Below are 21,306 nucleotides of genomic sequence, written 5' to 3'. Positions count from 1 at the left end.
ACCGAATTGCGCGGCGTGTCACGCGCTGAATCATTGCGTGAATGCCGGAAACCTATAAACGGGGCTGAAAACGAAAAGGGGTGTTGTGTACGTACTTCGTCTTGCCAATTTAGGTGAAACTTAAGAGAAAGCCAGCTCGAGCTCTATTAGTAGTAAATCACCTTTCAAAGGCAGTAAAACAGACTGCGTCTGTTTTACTTGATAAGACAGAAATGACGCGGATGCGGTCCCCCTTGAAGGAAGGAAAGAGTGGAGAAGGAAAGGCAGGGTTAAGCAGTTCAGCACAACCGGTTTGCTACCCTACACATGGGAGCGGGATGAGGGGGAATGAAAGACGGGGAGGAGAGAGAGAGAGAGCACACAGCACAGCACACACATCGTCAGTCACAGTCCGTCACTCTTGCGTGGTGCGTGACATCACTGTCACAGCCGCTTGTCCAAGCCCGTTTCTTTTAAAAACCTAGTATTCCCTTCGTCACCTTCAGCTGTGATGTCTTCTGTCGACGACACGTGAGAATCGTTTCAATTGACATTGGTTTATTGTCAAGGTATGCTATAACGGACGCCAGGGACTGTCTCGGAACATTATATTCAGGACAGTCGCATAGAATGTGTTCCAGCATCTCCTCACAAAGACAGGCATTGCAAAAAGCGTTGTTGGCCATTCCAATGAGAAATGAATAGGATTTCGTGAATGCCACCCCTAGCCATAAGCGATAAAGCATAGTGGCCTCTCTTCGGCGGAGTCCAGTTGGCATGCAGAGATGCATCAAAGAGGGCAGGTGGTATTGACGATTGCTCCGGTTGGTCTGGCCGCTTGGTGTGCACCATAAAGTGAGCGTGATCTCCTGTGCAAGCACTTGAAGTCTGCTGGCTGCGTCAGACCGTGAGAGTGGTATGGCCTCTTCCTGTGTGTCATCAAGAGCTGCCCGAGCAGCATTATCGGCGTCTTCGTTCCCCATGACGCCACAGTGACTTGGAAGCCACTGAAATGCCATGTGGTGTCCTTTCTCATGTGATGTATGGAGTAGGCATCTAATATCAAATACGAACTGTTCGTATGGCCCGCGACACAGAGCTGATAGCACAAATTGTAGGGCTGCCTTGGAGTCACTGAAGATTGACCATTGTCGAAGTGGTTCCCGATTGACGAAATAAAGTGCAGCGCGAAGAGCAGCTAGTTCCGCAGATATCGATGTCGTTGGGTGGTCAGTCCTAAAGCTGATGGTAATAGCTCTTGCTGGGACAACCACAGCACCGGACGAACACTGGAGGTTTGTGGAACCATCAGTATAAATATGTACACTGTCCGCATACCTCTCGTGTAGAAGAAGCAGAGACAGTTGTTTCAGCACAGGTGACGACAGCTCAGATTTTTTCTTGATTCCTGGTACACTGAGATGTACTGTGGGGCTAATAAGACACTACGGGGGTATCGATGGTTTAGATGCAGCGGTGAAGCCCGAGGGAAGTTTGTCGTTGTACTTGATGACAGTTTTAGAGAATGATGCATGGCACCTGTCCGCCTTGAAGTTACCACACAAGGTCGTGACGTCAGCGGCCGTCAGATTTTGACGGCCGCTGCTTGGGCTCAGGCCTAGTTATGTATATATATTCTTTAGTGCAAGGGTAGTAAAGAAGCCAAAGACTACTTTGGCAAGTTTTGAAAATCAATTTCTACACCACCACAACGGCATAAATACGAGACAATAATTTGAAATCTATGACGTTACATACATTGACTTACCGGCGACGGGGTGTCAGCGCGATATTCAAGAAATGGGAGATAAGCCTTCACTTTTTGTGCAAGTATTCAACAGCTTACCACAAAGTAGAAAAAATTTTGGAAGGATACGTACTGTGTCAGTTTAAACTGATTTAGTACTTCTTTTTAGTGATTCTTTAAAGCTATAAAGAGGGAGTTGACCCAAAAAGGGCTCGTCCAGAACCCACCACTAATCTCCTTCTGCTCGACACCGGCTAGATGAAATGATCACACGAAAATTAGCAGCTCGAAATCAAGCTGTCTCTCCTCCATTCTCTAAAATGCGTACCTGTGGTTCTCGTTCGTGATTGGCTGGCACGACTGCGTACAAAAACCACTGCCTCTAGGTTCAAGGTATTAACTTGTAGTGTTCTGCCCAAATAAACGAAAAAGAAAAATTGGATTAAGTTCATCAAGCCAGTGCTGTGAAAATACAGAAATAATGACACGGTGAATTATTGCATAGGAAGCTGTAGCAGCAAGTTTCAAAGAGGAGGAATATATTCATATAATGAGAGTGCTGTTACAAGTCTTTGTCACGCAGCAGAATCGAAAATTTTTGAGCAGCGTTGCCTCAGACAGCACCCACGTCATATTTATCGTGGCAAAAACCTTGGGAAATACTACTAAGTAATGCCCGGAAACCAAACCAAACCAAACTCACTGCAACGTGCAAACTCACTGCAAAGTGCAAACTCACAGCTCTATGCTAAATGCAAGCGTGAGCCAGCAATTTAGCAGGAAGAGTAATGTTACCTGGCACTCCTTTAATGCAACTATCAATGTATGTTCCAGTATACTTCTACACAGTACTAAAGCTAATATTGTATGCCTCAGCTACGCAGATTCTTTTTTGGTATGCATCTGAACAAGTGTTTCTGCTTCATGTAAAAGTTATCTAATATTTTATAAGGGACTAGGCATGTTCACAGGTAAGCACGAGATTTACCACATGTCCATCTACCTTGTGTGCAGCAACCCAGAGGTGCCCTGTGAGAGCTTACCTCGACCGGACCTGTCCTACTGGCAATACCCGTGACGCCTGCCGCCACATCCGCGACTCACAAAACCCGTCTAGTCAACCGGGCCATCGGTGTTTCGCGCGGCGGCCACTTCCGGTCATGCTGACCCTGCCTGCAGTTGCAGCACTCCCGGTGATGATGATAACAGTCAACGCCACTTGGTGACTTAAAATGCAACCTAGTGCGCCTATTGGAGGATCGAGTTCCGTCCAGGTGTTGTTAAGTGACAGTGTTGTTCCGAAACGTCAGTATTCTTGCACTGCTGCACCATTTAGTTCTGCTTGTGCCATACCAAGTAACCAACAGTATCACTTTGTCGTGTGATTGACTTCTAAGTGCCATGCGTTTGAACAGAATGTGGCCTTCACATGTTAAAAAGCCAGCAGAGGTCCACTGACGAATGTAGGAAAGACGTCATCCTTGTATAAATGGTAGTTGAAGAGCTGACTTCACAGTATAAATAAATTGAGTGTATGTACAATTAGCAGGATATAGTTGAAATGAAAAAGTGCACCGTAATTGCACCTTAAGTGTATCTTCAAGATACAATTTGCAATCTGTGGAATGCCAAAAGTGTACACGGAGAATGTATTTTTGCTGCTGCAATCAAATATCTTTTTTCCATGTCTGATGGCCTCTTGTGCGTAACAGGGTTGACAGAAATGTACAAAAATTGTGTAAAACCCAGTCCCTGTTCGAAATGAAATAGCGTTGGAACAGATGGGAGACAAGGGGCATTAATTTAGTTTGAGTTCTGTTTTTTTCATTTTCCTTCCCCAGATTCACAAAAGTCCTTGGCCAAGCAAAATATACAATTTGATGCTGAGCAGAATGGCCCTTACATTTACATTGTGGTAATGACTGCCGCATTAATGAACATCCCATAACGAGGACTGGTAATGAGGGCTGTTCCTGCTAGCCATACTCTCTTTCACTGCTGTGGAAGTTAGTGCTGGCTTTAGCCAAAATGGTGCGCGATCATGCAAGCACACAAATTCCTGCACCATGTGTCCTACCGTGCCAGAGAGCCGTTTGTTTCCATCCCGGCACCACACTGAATTTACTCCTCGGTCACGAAAAACAAGGAAGATGGCTCGTCCTCCAGGCTAGCACAAGAATGAACGTTATGTTGCTGTGTCCATCTTCTAGTAAGAATGATTGGAAAACACACCTATGGCTCTCTCCAAAGGAGCGTCTAGTATTTGCAAATATAGATGTTTCAGAAAGACCGGAAAGTTGTGCCAACCCTCGCAAAGCAGCATGATAGCCGGAAGTTTGTTCAGGGAAAACGGGATGATGTGTGCGTCAATGCAGAATTCATCTCGAGTGCTCCTTTCTTTTTCTTTTTTCTCTTGTTGATGCACAGCGAATACCGATTGCGTGGTGGCTGGAGATATTGATGTGGGCAACATGCCAAAGATGCCCAAACAAAATGAAAGCAACTCAGGAGTTATCCAAGTGCATTACTTTTAAACAGCAGAACACAAGGCACCGCTGACCAAGGCAACATTCTCGGAACGAACGTTCATAAAAAAAGATGGCTCAGTACAATGCACTGAGACAATTCCAGTGGTACGTTCAACAAAACGGATCAATGTAATTGACATATGATGAATAGAACCCCATGTATATTGTACTGTGCAAAGAAAGTTCAAATTCATTTTAGTCTTATGTGGGCCTTTAAAGCAACTCCTTACTTTCTAACATTGTCACTGTTATATCAGTAGTATTTTCTGTGCTGTTCTCAAGCCAAGAATAATGATGGCTGCAAGACAGCGACATTGTTATTGCACATTATTGCAATGTATTTGGCTCGTGTTATCACTCTCATCTTTTTCACCTACCATATGTTCAAGAAGTTTAACTAGCTCCCTCTTCAATAGTGAAAGCCACATAATCACTCGCTCTTTGCTGCTCGGTCATGGAAACCAAACAGCAGCCAAACATCTAGATGCTTGCAGCTGTGCATTGAACTCAGGATTCTTGGCTACAAGCGTGGAACCTACTTCTCGTCTCAATAAAGTTCATGTTATTACAGCTGACATGGCTTGTGTGATGCGTAGGTTTAACTGCAGGCCCTGTTTAAGCAACTCAAGCCCATGTCAAGCGTATCCACTTCCAGTGTTAGGAGATCACCTGGCCACTCTTACAAAGCTTGCTAGCATGTACGAGCTGGTTCTCTGGACACCACTGCATGGCACAAACCACACACCATGAGCACTGCTTCAAAATAAAGCCAGTTGAATGGAACACATCAGCAATATCAATTCACATATATTATCCATCGCAAGTATACATAGTAATCACTATCACACATACATTCCTATTACAGTCAAACCAACAAAACAAAGATACTATAACGAAGTAAAATGAAATGTTTCTTGACAATATCAGCATGTCACAAATATATCCTCATAACGCATATCGGATATAACGAATATATTATTTGTGTCACATGAAACAGTCTTACCGGTTTCAACTGTATAAGCCTACTTCCAAAACCCCTCCTTTCTTCAATACACAGCCGGCACATGTGCGTCTCTGCCGTCTTTGTACTATTCGAATGTTACGCAGTTGTAAACGGCTTGCCATAATCTATTATACACGTCTCCTGCCACACTTGGCTACAGTAGTCTCATAGGACATGTCCCGAGATGCAAAGTGGTAAAGTATGTCCAAGACAAAACAATGTCAGCAGATTCGTGACAAAGAAAGGTAGTTTCTACACATCTTGAAAAAAAAAAAGAATGTATTTATTGCTCACATGCGCTTTATGAGAGACCATGGAATACAGTTGAATGGTTATATTATGTTTGTGCTTGACAATGCTGCGAGTGCAATGTGTGCCTTTTTAATGAAAACACATCCTTATGTATATGCCAACTAAACTGCTGTCCGTGACGGTTGTAATGCCAGGCAGTTAATGGCTCTCGCAAATGAGCCAGGAATGAGTGACTGTATGTGAAAAAAGAAATGTAGCAGTGCATGTATCCATTCAAATATGATCATCAAATACTGAATAAATGAACTTAAAAAAGCTTGTGTGTGGTTAACGTTCTTGATGCTGCCTTTTTGCAACCGCATAGTGTTAGCAGTTAGGAGTGTGTAAATGCACAAAAAATGTAGAAAGTATATCAAATATCTCAACATACAATTTAGTCCACTTATTGTAATAGATGCTACGTCATTGGCTGCTCAAATAGCTGTGTTTAAAAATTCTGAATATTTTGCAAATCATCTGCACTGACATAAGTATAATGAGGAGTTCAAAGGGGGCACCATAACCCCACAAATGGTAATGATTTCAATGCATTTGCTTTTGCATAGAGACACCCTCGCGAATAGTGCCTAGTGAGCGCTGCTAAGAATATATCACCTGTGAATATCTTTCTGTAAAAAAAAAAGTCTCAGTTTCGCCAGAAAAGTGAACCAACAATTGCAATAGCAACGCACAGACAGCTATATGAAGGATTGTAGTTTTATCGGCGTATAAACTTTCAAACGTTCGCTTACTATCTAAATTAACAAGCACGGTGTCAGCGTGCACAGGCAAACGTGAAGACATCACACTCGATGACCGCGGACACTCGCTGTCAAAACGCTGGTGTCAGGAAGCGCGGCAGCAGCAGCGAGCGAAATGACCTTCGTGCTGTGTATCGCTTCCATGCAAACTGAGACTGAAGGGTGAGATTGCAGCACACACAAAGGTATGGGCCGCCGTCGCACCTAGACTCACCCACCAACGCAGGTCGCTTTCAACGCCGCCCCCCCTCCCTTCGCTCCCCCTGGCGACATGCGCGCAACGGAAGACGGCGCATTTCCTCCCTGCTTTCCTCCCTTGCACGTGCGAGATTGAACCGCGATTGTCAGCGCCTCTCAAGCGCAGAATACGCAGTTGCTGCCGCAGTACAATGCCACTCACTCACCCTCTCTTCCCATAACAGCCTTTCGGGCAGCAGAAGTCAGCTTGTTCCCTCGCCGCTTTCCTTCCTTGCGCGCGTGAGATTGAGCCGCGATTGTCGGCTCCCCTAGCGCGCTTTCACTTGCATGCAGCTCACAGCGACAGTGTTATCGCCCTCAGACTGTATACGGAACAACACAGCGACGGCAAAAATGCGCCTGGGGTGTCCATATAATTGCTATCGCAATTAAAAAAAGACATTGGCAGTATAGCTTAAAGGCGAAGTATTTAAAGCATAGCGAGGTTTAGCACTACGCTGAAAGTGCCTCACAACGCTGGCACGATGAGCAGTGCCGCCAGTGGTGTTGCAGGTGTCACACACCTCAATGATGCGAGAGATGAGAGCGAATGAAAATTGTCGGCGATTGCATAGCTTTGGCTAGATGTTTACTGCCCATTGCGTTCAGACCAGAATATGCACCACAGTGTGGTATGCACGCAGCTGCTCAAGCAGGAATGCTAATGTGTGTACGCAAAACACTCATGCCAGCAGCGGAAGTGAGAATGCCGCCCTGGCTGCAGAGCACAATGGTGCATGCACTTGGCTTCGTCCGCTTTTGCAGCCAAATGCACTGCATGCCTCAGGAGACCTTCTAAAACTCCACGTGCAGGTCACACATGTGCCATCGATAGCAGGAGAGCACGACGGCACCGACATTGATGCCAATGGCGACAGTGTGAGGCTGCCTCGAGAATCCACATAGTAATTGCAATCACAATAAAACCTGTTCAACTTGACTACACTGCAATTTGCTTCGAGTTAAAATGCAACATATTAAACTTTGTATCAGCAGCTGACAGTTTATCAATTCTAATGGAGAATGTTACATAATGGAAGTTCGTAGAGCATATTCACAGTCCAGTCAACCCTGTTCGATGTTTGTGCCATTTTCTTGCTTACGAAAACTGTTCTTAACAAAAGCGGTGTTCTGTGCATCTCAGAACACTAATCTGCCACTTTATCTTGACTTCAAAATATGTGTTTAGCGAACCTCTATTGGGACTAAAACATCATTAACCTCATCAGAACACACCTTGGAAAGGAAGCCATTCAGTGGGAGAGAGATAAGAAACAGAAATGGTAGTCACCTTATTTCGATAACGCACTACAACAGTGAGATAGTGAGAATGGTAAAGTTTTTCATTTGTAACTTGCGGGTGCAATCACTACTGTTTTGCTGACACTGTGTAACCAAACCATTAAGTACCATAGTTATTATGCCTTCTCACTCGAAAATAAAAATGACTCGGAGAAAGCATACAAAAAGATTATTTATTGAAACTTCAGGTTTCATCTGGTAGGCCTTGTTTTGTCATTGAAGCCACCGACTACTTCATAAACCTAGCCACCCCTTCACAACCAGACCACATGCATCTCTGTGTTGCCCATTTACACGCCCTGTCACAAGAAAGGCCAGCTTTCCATTGCTGACAATGGTTGACTGAGCTTTGTTTCAATTGGCAGCACAAAAACAGCCAGGACTCAAGAACTATTATGCTTACTCTTATTCATTGTCACCTCTCATATTGTATTGAGTCTTGGGGAGTCACGTACTGAACTTATCTGGACCCGGTAAGCAGACTGCAAAAATGTGCTGTGAGAATCATAAACAATTCTAAGCATAATGATCCTAGCAAGCCTTTGTTCTACATATCACAGATTCTGCCTTGCTACCTCTTATGGACATTAAAAAGTGTACAACACTGTCAATTACAACCATCTTTTTCATGTGTCACGCACCTTGTACTAGACAATTGTACTAGACAATTATCCTTTGAAAATTTAAATATTCCTCCTACTGATAATGTCTAGGGTGAACATCTACTAGAATTCTGTGGTATTAAAATCTGGAACACTATTCTTTTTTTAATAAAACTGTCACCTCATTTCGCTAACACACTACAACAACACTACATGCAACAGTTAAATATTTGACGTAAGCAAATATTTATGAAATGTGCAACTCATTTGCATGTTTTTATATTATGTTGCTTTCTTTTTCTCTTTTTATCTTTCTTCTTCTGAAAGTTACCATTGTATAACGTAGATTAGGTTTCATATTAAATTTGATTAAAATTGATTGGTTTTTTGCTCGATTTCACATTTCATCAACATTGAATGCTTTTGTTGATGAGCCTGGTGATTTGATATTTTGATGACTGTATACTTGATTTTCCTCAATGGTGTTTACCATGTCCGAATAGCCATTGTAACAAAAAAAAAACTTTTTTTGGACCCAAACTAGCCTAGGGCTAAGGGTCCACTCAGTGTGTGCAAATTTTATGTTGCAAAAGAAAGAAATAAAGTCAATCAATCAATCAATCAAACTCCTGGCCATCACCTAGGCAGGACCCTTTTGCCCATCCCACAAACTCACAGGTGCTTTGAATAAAGTTTTGACTGACTGAAGAAAACAATTGAACGGGCTGTGAGGGCCACTTAGCATATCACACACATGCACACAGTAGTGAAAAAAAAAGTAAGGGCGAGTCATTCCTTGCCATGGCAATGAATTTTACTTTCTTAGAGCAACTGGCCTTTCCTTTCCTGCTATAGGGTGTACTTGATTGTTTCCATGTGAACTGGATTGGACAAGGGAACTATGTCTAATACACGTGTCACGTGGTGCACTTTCAATGGGCATCGAGCCCCTATCAGGATCAAATTTCCCAGTCGCAATTGGCTCCTTTGCACAAGCTGCTGAAGGGAGCCAATCGCAGTCAAGAATTTTGATCCAGATGTGGCTCGATTGCGATCGAAAGTGTACCAGTATTAGTGACCTTAATGATAGGTATACTATCTCACGTACCCGAGCACAACTTTCTGATTTCACCTGTATATTAGAAATTTCTCGTTCACATTTCCTTCCACCACAAATGGTCTCTGCCCACCCAGTTAACAGATTGTCTGACAGGAGTTCTTCGTGCAACAAGGAACCATCTTGATTGCACCTTTATTTCGTTAGCAAAGCACGACACCCCATGAACAGATCTGAGCTGTACAACAACTCCTTCACTCTTCAATCAACACCTCCATAGCTCATTCTATCTAAGAGTCAGTCACAATAAGAGTGAAGCAGCATCAGGTCTGCGCCATGGCCTTCTCGAGGATTTCTTTCATGATGGGGTAGACTGGTGCAAACTCCTTGCCCTGCCGCTGACGCACGGTCTGCACATACGACTCCATCGCACCGCTGCAACACAGGGCAGGTGTAATTAGTCGCGAGTTCAATAAAAAAACTGACCCGGCCAAGTGGTACGTTAAGAAAAAATAACACACAAAGGTGATTGAACAAGTCAAAAGTTAGCTGACATTTCGGAACCTGTACAAGTTCCTTGTTCATAAACCAGCAAACAGTAGTCATTGACAGTTTGAATGTGCAGCATGTGACATAATGATCAGGTATAGACTTGGTGCACGGTGCCAACCATCCAGTTCATGCGATTGTGTGTTGCTTGTGTCAGTAATCGGTCGAGCAGTTACTTTTTTGCCTCTTCTTTATTTTGGGGGGGAAGGGGGGGGGGGGGGGGCGTGTCGGACAGGTGATTGTTTTTCTAGGCAACACACTTGTCCTCTTTGACTCAAGAATTTCCTAGTTATGCTGACCTAGCTGTAGCCACAGTCAGCACAGAAACTTTTTTTCAACAAACTGTGCAACATTTTAATCTTCTAAGCAGCCCTTTATGTTGACAAGCTTATTGTAATGCTTGTTTCAAGACATTTTTTTACTATCAAGCAAGGTCGCCGATTTTCTCACATAAACATCGGCGCAGGTCTCCATCAACAAGAAATTGGACATGAGGAAATTCGAGAGGTAGTGTCCTAATCCTGGGCTTTTGGTTCTCTCATGTTACCGAACACAATGAAAACCTACGGTACATAAAATGAAAACAACAGAAAACAAATGTTGGAGCGGCTGTGAGCTGTGAGTTGGTGTTTTCGTGGTAGTCATCTCAACCACAACAATACTATCTACCAGGAAGTGATGGGGTGGTGTTTACCAACCAATTCCTTAACTAGTAGCACTCCAATGAGTTCTGCAAGCGCATGGCCTACGAGACAGCAGCACCCTTGCAGAGGTGTTCTCTGCAAAAAGTGCGATACAACATAATATTGGAGGCCATGGTATTGGTGTAATGCAGTCATCACTGCATGGTGTCAGAAAAGTGGGACATCTTGTTCACAAACCAATATGTATCACAAAAGGCCAGAGTTTGCTCCGCTGAACAAAATTTTGCAGCCGGGAGTGAGCGAATCTAAAAATCTCAATGACATTTGCACGCCAAGGCAATAATATACACAATGGGACGCTGGAAACCTCAGAATGTCAACAGTGGAACTTCAATGTAGATTGAATATGAAACAAACAGTGCTGCAAAAAGTCAAATATCAAATCAAATTACAATATTACATCTTTTTTTTTTCTTTTTCTAGAGAGTCCTGTTAATTAATTTGCTCTATGCCAAGGGTGAAGGTGTTAAAGATGGCCTGGTTGTGTTGCAAGCAGTGTATCAGATAAAACAATCACAACGAAAAATAATTAAGTCAACCACCGCAACTTATGCTGCAGCGATAATACCAATTTGAAGTGAAAAATTGAAGTACTAAACTAGAGCTTAACTGGAAGACAAATTTTAAAATTATAAAAAAGGACTGCTTACAAAATTTACTGCCATACTGTCCTCTACAGATACCCCATGGGTTAAATTTTTTAACCCTATGCAACCATTCACACAATGCATTATCACAAACTGCAAATGGTTATATGAAAATGCATGCTTCTCTTACTTTATTTGCGCGATGCAAAGCAAGTGGTGACTGGCATACAAATCATACACAAAAAGAAATACATACCACAAAGACAAAAGCTGGATCATGACCAATTACCAAAACTGACACCAGAGCGCATTTTTACTCATGAATCGTGCATATGCATAAAGTGTGTTGCTGATTTCTGCCTCAGCAAGAAAAGGTGAAATCGATGGTTCGATAAACTGCGCAATTCACTCCCTCAAAACATCACAAGCAAGAAAGATCATTCATTCTTTTAGGACCAATACACTAGAACTTACTAACCCCTTCTTGGTCGGCGTCTTTTCTTTCTGGTTCTTTTTTTGTTGTTTTTTTATTTTTATTTTAAATGTGAGCATGAAAAGAGCACACAACAGCTGTGCATCAGCACTACAATCAAACCTCGATATAATGAAGTTGTGCGTGCTGCGAACAATTTCATTATATCGAGAATTCAATAAAACTAAGATGGGCAAATAAAAATAGTTTGTTACATCGCAAATGTTGTTAAATCAAGGTTTGACTGTATTGAGATAGCAAAGCCACTAGGCCTCACCTGTTACAATGGATCTGCATACAACATACTTTAAAGTATAACAGTTTATTCTCTTCACTTAGTTTGGACAGCCTACATTATTAAAAAACTAATTCTGCTTTTAACGGCGCTGGGTTTAACGGACTATCAGCTACAAAAAAAAATTGTGGGTAGATATTGTCTAGAGTGGTGCATATATAATTACTTTGCAGCAGCAATGAGTGCGTGCGGCAGTGCACTGCACGCAACTATTTCCAGCCACTTGCGGAATGTGTGAAAATGCACTTGCGGCAACCTTCCCACAACACCCCACCAGCGTAGAGCTTTTGGGACAACCATGCAAGCAGCCCACTGCTGCCCACTGCTGCCGGCACAATGCCAAGTACGTGCCAAGCAGCCGAGGGTGCCACTAGGTGTAACCGGCTTCGCTTCGAAGCTATAGCACACGGCACTTCAAAAACCACCACCGACGGTTAAAAAATGCATCATTTTGCAAACGCTTTATTTAAGGGCGTGCGAATACTGAATATGTAGTAGATTTCAAATCAAATATTGAATCTAAGTAAGAAAAAAAATCCAAATACCGAATTGAATATCAAATATCAGAAAATTTATCACATTTATTTCTTACAAATTTTGTGTAAGAAAAGACGGTGCTGCACAAGCACAGGACTTTCCTAGCATTGCATGACAAGAATGTAGCAAGCTATCAGTAACTTAGGTACATAGAAATTAAGGTATATGTAAGGTCCACTCTTATGGAAGGGAACTCCAAAGTAGTATGCCAGCACTGATTACAGCTCAGTTCTAGTACATGAAGATCTGAAAAATATATTTTTTCGTCAATAGAATGTCTGTTGAATAGAATCATGTGCTTTTTTCCCCTCTGAAGCTAAATAATTAGTGACATCACATTGTACTATATACCAATGAGGTTCTCAGTTTAATAGTGGAGCTGTTTTCTCATGGCAATCTTTTATTGCTCTGAAAGTCTGGCTTTCTAGCGTTTTCTCCAAGATACAGAATGGCGATCCCAACTTTACGGCAGGTGGGTTATCGTGAGACCAATCTGCACAACAGATGAAAGCACCGACATCGCACCACATGAATCCGCAAACGAACTTTGCAGAAAGAGAGTTTTAGTATAGCGTGATAGCGTAGTTTACGTGCGGGACGCTATTCCATTACGCTTTGAATTTCGCATACATAGGGCACCAAGTCTATGTGTGTGAGCATCCGGAAAGTGCGAGAGGCAGCGCAATGGAAGCCAGGAGCGCGTTGTATTTTTACTTCACATGTCCATCGATCTGAACGAAACAGACAAGCAGTACAAGCTGTCTACCATAGCCTCCGAAATCCTCCCATCTCAGAGGCTATATGCCGTCGTCGCGCCTATCTCCCGACTTTATTGACAGGTGGCGCCCACGTCTCGGAGAAAATTTCGTTCGTTAGGCTTAGGCGCATTCAAAACGAGAAGCGATCTCGAAAACTCTGCTAAATTATCCATAAAAACATATTGTCGATCCTACCTGAAGGTAAGCGAAAGCTATTTACGCAGTCATTTCCAACCAACGAAGTGAATTACTCAACAGCAACTCCAAATTCAGTTCGAAGCGGGCGGCCGGCTCATCGTTCTGTGCGTAGCCATTGTTGGTGCTGTGCAGGTTGACCGTGGTTGGCATCAACAGTAAAGAGTAAGCACCTTTTCAGTGTTAGGTTCTTCGTGATTTGCCACCTGTCATAGACTCTGAAATCGGCAGGGACACAGCTTCGCGTGACATACCCCCCTCCCCTTCTCGTACATACGCCGTCCACACAAATATATAGTACAGTCGGGCGGTCAGAGCATTAGTCACAGGACATTTTCGTGCCTTCCGTGTAAATTCAAAGCGTGTCCTATGACGGGTTGCTTGAAGCAATAAAAAAGACCGATGCATGTCTACGTCTCTACAAATGGCTTCAGGCACGAGAGGCCAGTGTATGGTGTGTCACAAAGATGGAGGCCGTGACCAACTTCGTTGGCATCCCGTACACTCACTTTTGTTTGCAAGATGGTTTCAGCGTTCCAAGCGTCTTGCCGCTGCTGCGAATAAAACTGCAACGATTCAGCACTAAACCGTAACTTTTGTTGCCGATTCTCAACTAACCATTACCAATTAGGCCTAATTGCCTAACTCTAGGCAGACGGCCTAGGTAGCGAGTCACGAGTCATTGCAGAATGCTTGCCTGCTAATGCTCATACGGGTGGCCCACCAGTGATCAGTCTCGAGATCACACGTAAGGGCCTGTTGAAGCAGCATTAAGTTCATCACCGTGTATCCAACACGATCTGCATGCCTTCCAACGGCTAATCTGCCAGATCATCACACATGCTTTCACAAGTTTCTGAAATAGGCGCTGCTTTTGTTGCTGTTTCCTCTGTCTGCTTCGATTTATCGTTTCTGTTGGTCCTGTCGACCTGGACGAACCTTGTACCGACAGAGGTGGTCCCGACCGCCGTAGCGCCTTTCTGCAAATTTCGGCGTTCGGGTACTGTGTGTGCAATCCCCGCATTGGGCCAATGTCAGGGAGCACATGCAGTGGGCCAGAAGCACTCACAGAGACAAAGTACGCGTTTGCATCAACCAGGGCAGCCCATCCACGGCATGCTCGGCACTCCTTTTGTGCCAAAAACAACAAAGTGAAATGCTTGCTTGGGCAGCATCAAGCACAAAGGGCAACTCGCGACATGCGGCACTGCGCTGATCTCTAAACCATATATACCGAACATTTGAAAAATCGAATAGTAGATATTCAATTCACAAATCTAACTATTCGAACGTTCACTATTCGATTCAATGATAGCCGAGTATCCGCACACCCTTACTTTATTTCTTGTCACATCTAATTTACACAAAAAAAGAAAATTGGCTGCTATTTGCAGCATCCAAAATGCGAAGCACAAGATGCAGTCAAGTTATCTCGCATGCAGTGCAGTGGTGGCACAAACACGATGTAAAGTGTCCGAAATTTTGGTCATCCTTATACATTAAGTCTATGCCATTACACATTAAGTCTATGCAGTGCCACGGGGCTGTCCAAATAATCAAGCATGTTTGAATTATCAGTGTCTGAATTATTGGTGTCTGAATAATCGGCTGTCGACTGTATTTCTCACTCTGTGCACTCAGACTTTCATGTCAATGGGTCGCCCACGAACACATCACAAAATTCAAAGATGAGACCTGATTCACGTTGCGTGAATGTAGCTCGATGTGCAGAATGAAAGCTTGCACAAGTAAGGCACGTGCACCCTAGTTTCATGCAAATCCTCATTTCACAAGTGTATGCACAAATGCAGCTAATTATTGGAAACCCAACATTCTCCTTAAAAGCAGGGAGACTCACCGCACAAGGACCAGGCGCTCCTTCTCAGACGTGTGCTCATCGAGCCACTTTGAATAGCGACTGCGAGACCAGGACGCCGCCTGCAAACATTACACAGTAAACATGACCGCCACAACCATGAGCTCGGTGATAGAAGAGCAAACATTTTGTGCACAGGAACAATGGTTGCACTTACACAAAAAGGCCTGTGCTCAAAAAACTTCTCTTTCATTAGTACCCTCGATTATTGGTCACTGTTGCAGCGATTACCTTGCTGTCACACTGACTGTTACCACAAGTTACGGGTGTCTTAACACTGACCAATAAGGAAACCTTCTCATGTAATGGAAGTTTTGTCAATGTTAGCCCAGTTATTCTGGCCCATGCTGAATGTTCTTGCAGAGAGGTTTTGGCAAAAGCTTTAAACATGCAATGAACAGCTGATGTACTGAAGTATAATTATGGCAATAACAGCTGCTATCAGCGATGGTCAATTTTCCAAGGCTCACATGCATAGTTTTGGCACAGCTTGTTGTAAGGCAGCTGACGTGTGACTGTGCTTTCAATACCACACTTATGGCTCGTGCGGGTGCACATGTGTCAGATTGTGGAGATGCTTGTTGTAAACCTAAAGCCTCTCCCAAGAGCAGTCAAATTTTATGGTCATATCATACGTAACACGAGGTGACTTCCTGAAACAAAAATGAAATGCATTCTACGCCAAAAGTACCTCAAAAGGTGGTCATGGCTGACAATGTGACGTCGACCTAAGTGTGTGCCCGTCACAGGTTTCTTGAGTGCACACGAAAAGCACTGTGGAACGAACTTGGCAGCACTGAAACATGGACTTTTTATTTATACACTATGGATACACACCAACAGCACACACAATAAAAGTATGATGACAGGAGCAATTACATGATACAAAAGGTGTGCTCAAGTGTTTCTCTTACATTTGTCCACCTTCCTTCTCTTTTTTTTTCAGCACTAGTACAGTCACACAGTAGAAGCTGACATTGGTGCTCTGAAGTCGTTATTTTACAAAATTCTGCAGTCAAGCAGAATTCTCTCACTTCATGGCCATGACATGTGTCGCTATTATATTGCATTACTACAGACCCCCTTCCAAGTGCACAGCTGCACCTCCCCTCACAGCACTTTTGACAAAACAACAGCCGCTCAGATCATTGTTGTGATAAACTGCAAACTGTGCGCATCATATATTTGCTCTTGCATATGATTTCATCCCAGGACCGGCGACATCATCTGCCCACCTAAACGCACAGTCTTTGCACATATCCTTTGATTTAGAAACTTACTGCATTATCGTTAGCTTGGTAAGCTGCACTGCAGGAAAGCCCTTCTCGTCAAGACAAAAAGAATCTACTAGAGCCATAATGTCGTGTTGTAGTGACCGCGATGAACAAAAAAAGAAAAACAAAATACTGCCATAAATGTGATTTAACTCTTTCGTTACCGCTATAAATTTTCTCACTTTCGGTGCTTTTACATTTCAATGTTTTATTTCAAGACGTAGTAGTTGCAACGCATACTGTGATACATAAAATTATAACCTGATCACTGGTGTTTTGAATGTATGTAAAGCCATAATAATTGCTCAGACAGTTTTAATTCATAGGTGAAACTTCAAAGCAGCACCTCAAGGAACACTACTGAAAGTATAATAATTTGCTAGTTCCAGTATACTAAGTACCGGGAGTATTAAAAAGATCTAAAATATACAAAATATACACCTGGCCCCCCGCTCCCAACTTATATAAGTCAGATCGCGCAAGAAAATTCACATGGAGATTTGTTGGCAATAATACTAGCTATAGTATAGTGATACCCATGCAATGCGGGAAAGCAGTAGCTTCGCAAATGTGAAAATGGATAAGTTCCCATCGTACAGGGGGCATTTGTTTTTACTCGTTGCAGCAGACACTTGGCTTGTTTTTACTGCATTCTTTAGGCTTGCAAAGCAATGGTTGTCAGGTCAGGGAAGCATGCAGAAGCCTCCTCATACTTCGAGTATTGCGTTCGATCAGCTTTTCTGTGCAAGCAAGGTGGTCTAGGGTGCATTCAATTGGCGCAGGAGCTCCCATGTGCTTTATTCAGTTTCCATGCAGTTAGGCACAGTAATTTGGAGTGTTGCACAATATCGTACAGTATTGGATAAAGGCACTTGCACAGGCGGCGTTCAAAATGTAAGATATTACACTGCTAGTCAAGATTCAGTCAAAGCTTGGTCTAAAATCGCCTGCGTGCTCTTGTGCGAGTGAGAACCTTACACGATGGGAAGAGCTCGTAAAATGTTGTACATATGCTGTTGACACGCTAATGAATAAAAGCGCCCACAGCTGGAAAAATAAAGCTTCACTTGATATTAGTCGAACACAATTATCAAAATAACACACACTTGTGAGCTTCTACCGTATTCTGAGAAATCGTTAAAACAGCCTAGAGGGTGGATCATAAAATTAGACAACCCGAGAGAAACTTCTGCGTCCTAACTGCTGCAGTCACTAAAAAATGATGTTGCCAAGTCGACCAAAGTGCAAATTTTGTGTCGTTTTATTTAGAAAGTGCTAGGAGCGCTGCCAGGCTAGTTTAACGATACCTCTGCATGAAGTTCTTTTGCTTTTTACAGACTCCCCAATCTGCCAACTATTGTCAAATCTAACAAATAGTTAAATTTCAGCTATCATCTCAGACAGAGCATGGTGTTGCTAGCAGAAGTCCAACGGAAAGGTTAAACAACACGCAGAAAAGTCTTTGATTAAATTGATCAATTTCTATAGACATGGTGATGAAAGAGTCAAGACTCCAACTCTTTAATGGGTGAACTCGTTCTCAGAAGGACAAACGGATCACAACAATGGTGGCAAGCACAGTAGGTGAATCTGATCGCACAAGTCAAGTGCATCCACCATTAATACATGCCCCACCACACATTCCATAGTAATTGTTGGTGCTTGCATGCATTCGAGAATATACAACACTATTCACAATGCACGTGCAATCTGGTCAGATATGTCTCTTTCATTATGGAATCGACTACAATGTTCTAGAAATATCGGATACAGTAAGCACCGTGTGATAATTCAATAACAGCAACCATCCCATGAAAACAGTCACTGGCAAAAACTAAAACCATGCACACGTGGCAATGATCTGCTCTGCCATAATTATCATCATCGTCGTCAACACCACATTTATCTCTACTATAGGGGGAAGGCCTCACCAGGTGATCTCCAGTTAACCCTGTCTTGCATAAGCAGACTTCAGCCTATGGCTGAAAATTTCATAATTTTCTCACTCCGGCTCTGCTACCATGGACTCTTTTTCCCTACGCTAAGCACTTATTCTATTGGTATAATCGGCCAGCGGTTATCTGCTGTTTACATAACAAGACCGGCACAATAGCACTTGTTCCTCCTGGTCTCAAAAAGATTTCCACCTACGCACATTTGTGCCACTAAAGTTTGTTCATCCTAAAATGAGATTTATTGTCTGGAACAGGCGGCTACAACAGTTACGTCGGGCAGCACTCCGAACCAAAACTTCAGCATCGTCTTTCGTGAAGTGATCACGATGCTGCTGCTATTGGGGGTGTGCATCATCTTCAGTTCATGGTGTTCATCTTCTTCATCACAACCCCTTTACTTTTGCTTCTCAAATCGACATTACCAGCTTAAATTGGAGCAGAAACTTTAGCTGCTCTCAGCATCTGCATTACTTCTTGCCATCAGATATGGGACGCCACAGATGCTTTAAATTTAGAAAACAACACTTTATGTACAGAGTACTTACAGGCAGCTTTTTACATTGGAATTAATGCACTAAATTTGACAGAGCCAAAGGTGCAGAGAAGTGCTCTTACATTCAGAACCCTCATGAGGGGTCGGGATCACTTTCAACCCCTCGGTTGCTCTTCCCAAACCAATCCACGACACACCAGTGACCTAATTGGATAAACTGGGATTTTGCATGCGCATGACCATTTCTCTCACTCCACATTGTCCAGAACACAGAAAAAAAAGGGGGGGGGGGGGATAGGCAAGGCCTCCGCCTAAAATGTTACCATTCGCTTCGTGCCGTTTACGCAATCTTCGAAGGTGAACTCGCCCATGAAGATGAACATAAGCACGCGAGACACTTCCACTATCTATGCCACACCATTCTCCGAAACGTACATGGGCAAAGTGTCAGCAGGTGCTGGACAACATGGAATGTAAGGGCACATAATAACAGTTATGGTCAACAACAAAATGCTTTAACTGGGATACACTTTGCACCCATTGACGTAACCAGCACCAGGATGACGCATCACGCCACCAATCGAGACACTAAGTATCCAACGATGATGGCCACACCACATTCCAGCGGGGTTCGTTCCCAGGGGGACGTGAGACAGCAATTGTTTTTTTGCTTCCGGAGCTAAGCTGCGTTCAAGCCCCGTGCCTCATGTCCTCCCCTTCTACAGCTTTCTAACCAGTTCTGCCGTCTGCCACAGTACTGCCGGTCAAAACAAAGGCTTGAGGAAGTCCACCCTGCACAAAGAAACCCACCTCGTATGGTGACCGAAGCTCAGGCGGCGCCTTGGCAAACAGGAAATGCAGCATCAGCGAGTGAGGCACCACGTCGCCCAGCATGGGGGATTGAGCCACGTGCTGAGGACTCTGGAAAAGCAGTGGCCGCAGAGCCCGCAATACCTGCACGCACACACGCACGGACTTTCTAGAGACTGTCAAAAGAGGAAGGTGGACTGGGATGAAAGAAGAGTGACGAGAAGGGACGAAGAGGCCGTACCGTTTAATGCTGCTACTGCTAAAGATGGGGCATTTAAACATGATAGTTTCGCCTCTCAATTTTTGGCATTAGATTAAGTGTAGGGACCTTCAAACCCTCGAAAGACTATCGAGAAGCCTTAGAGCGGTGCCCTAATTAATTTATTATAATAGTGTTTCTACAGCCAGTTCACTTTCATTTCCCAGGAGGTGACTGTGCCATGACATCATGATGCAGAAGGTGGTCACACGGGAACAGGACATTGCGACACTCCAAGATTCATTCCGGCTCGCTCGGTAGGCAGCTCCTATACTGCAACTCATTATGAGGCCAAATGTAGCAGCATAGCAGACAAACGAGCAAAGTGGTGCAAGTGTCAAAACATCACATTCCCAGGTGCCACCTTACCACCTTGCGAGGTGAGGTAACGTTAGCTTTGGGTTATGCTAAGAGTTAGGTACCATTTATTGTTCTGTTACAAAATTTTGTAGAGAAGAGAGCAGGTCATCAGCTCAATTTAGCCTATATAAGCATAACATAACATAAGCATAGTATAAATGCCTAAACAGTGGAATCTCGATGATACGAATCTCACGGGGTCACGAAAAAAATTCGTATTAGCCGAAATTCGTATCATCTAAACAATTAAAGCTAGCTAAATTAAAGAGTCGAGAGGTGAACTCACTCAGGCACACGTACGTAAAAAGCATTTACAGTATAGGCCACTTATAACGTAACCGTTTATAGTGCAGAACTGGCTACCCCCAACGCGGCCTTTTCCCACTCCCATTTACCCTCCCATAAAACTCCATGTATACGCATACCGCTTACAGTACAGCCGCGTGAGACGAAATTGAGGCTTCCGCGGGAAAATCTCGCCGACAAGGGCGGTAGCGAGCACGAGTTGCGCCTACCGATGGGAGAGGAGATCAACGAGGGCGATGCGGAGGAGGAGCATGAGACGTGGAGCACGAGTCCAAGGGCGATAAAGTCGTCACCGCGCGCCGTATGTGCGAGTGAAAGCGCGCGGGGGACGACGAGCGCCTTCACGGACAGCGAACGCACAGCGGAGAG

The 21,306-nt window shown here is 43.7% G+C and overlaps 2 protein-coding genes across 2 annotated transcripts in view; one reads left to right on the top strand and one right to left on the bottom strand.

Annotated features, from left to right (window-relative positions):
- Nucleotides 1-8,424, top strand: part of LOC119431725 (peroxidase) — a 70,955-nt gene extending 62,531 nt beyond the window's left edge. Inside the window, exon 15 of the mRNA XM_049657347.1 lies at nucleotides 2,741-8,424. Within this exon, the coding sequence (XP_049513304.1) occupies nucleotides 2,741-2,804 (64 nt within the window). The 3' untranslated portion in view covers nucleotides 2,805-8,424. The remainder of the gene's footprint in view (nucleotides 1-2,740) is intronic.
- A 1,228-nt stretch (nucleotides 8,425-9,652) lies between these two features.
- Nucleotides 9,653-21,306, bottom strand: part of LOC119466388 (conserved oligomeric Golgi complex subunit 5) — a 53,819-nt gene continuing 42,165 nt past the window's right edge. The window contains exons 17-19 of the mRNA XM_037726897.2: nucleotides 20,013-20,156; nucleotides 15,463-15,542; nucleotides 9,653-9,942 (exon numbers count right to left, since the gene is read on the bottom strand). Of these exons, the coding sequence (XP_037582825.1) occupies nucleotides 9,831-9,942; nucleotides 15,463-15,542; nucleotides 20,013-20,156 (336 nt within the window). The 3' untranslated portion in view covers nucleotides 9,653-9,830. The remainder of the gene's footprint in view (nucleotides 9,943-15,462; nucleotides 15,543-20,012; nucleotides 20,157-21,306) is intronic.

Source organism: Dermacentor silvarum, chromosome 10 (genome assembly GCF_013339745.2).
Source record: "Dermacentor silvarum isolate Dsil-2018 chromosome 10, BIME_Dsil_1.4, whole genome shotgun sequence".
Classification (NCBI taxonomy): domain Eukaryota; kingdom Metazoa; phylum Arthropoda; class Arachnida; order Ixodida; family Ixodidae; genus Dermacentor; species Dermacentor silvarum.
Note: the sequence above shows the minus strand (reverse complement) of the source record. Positions and strands in the feature narration are given on the sequence as shown.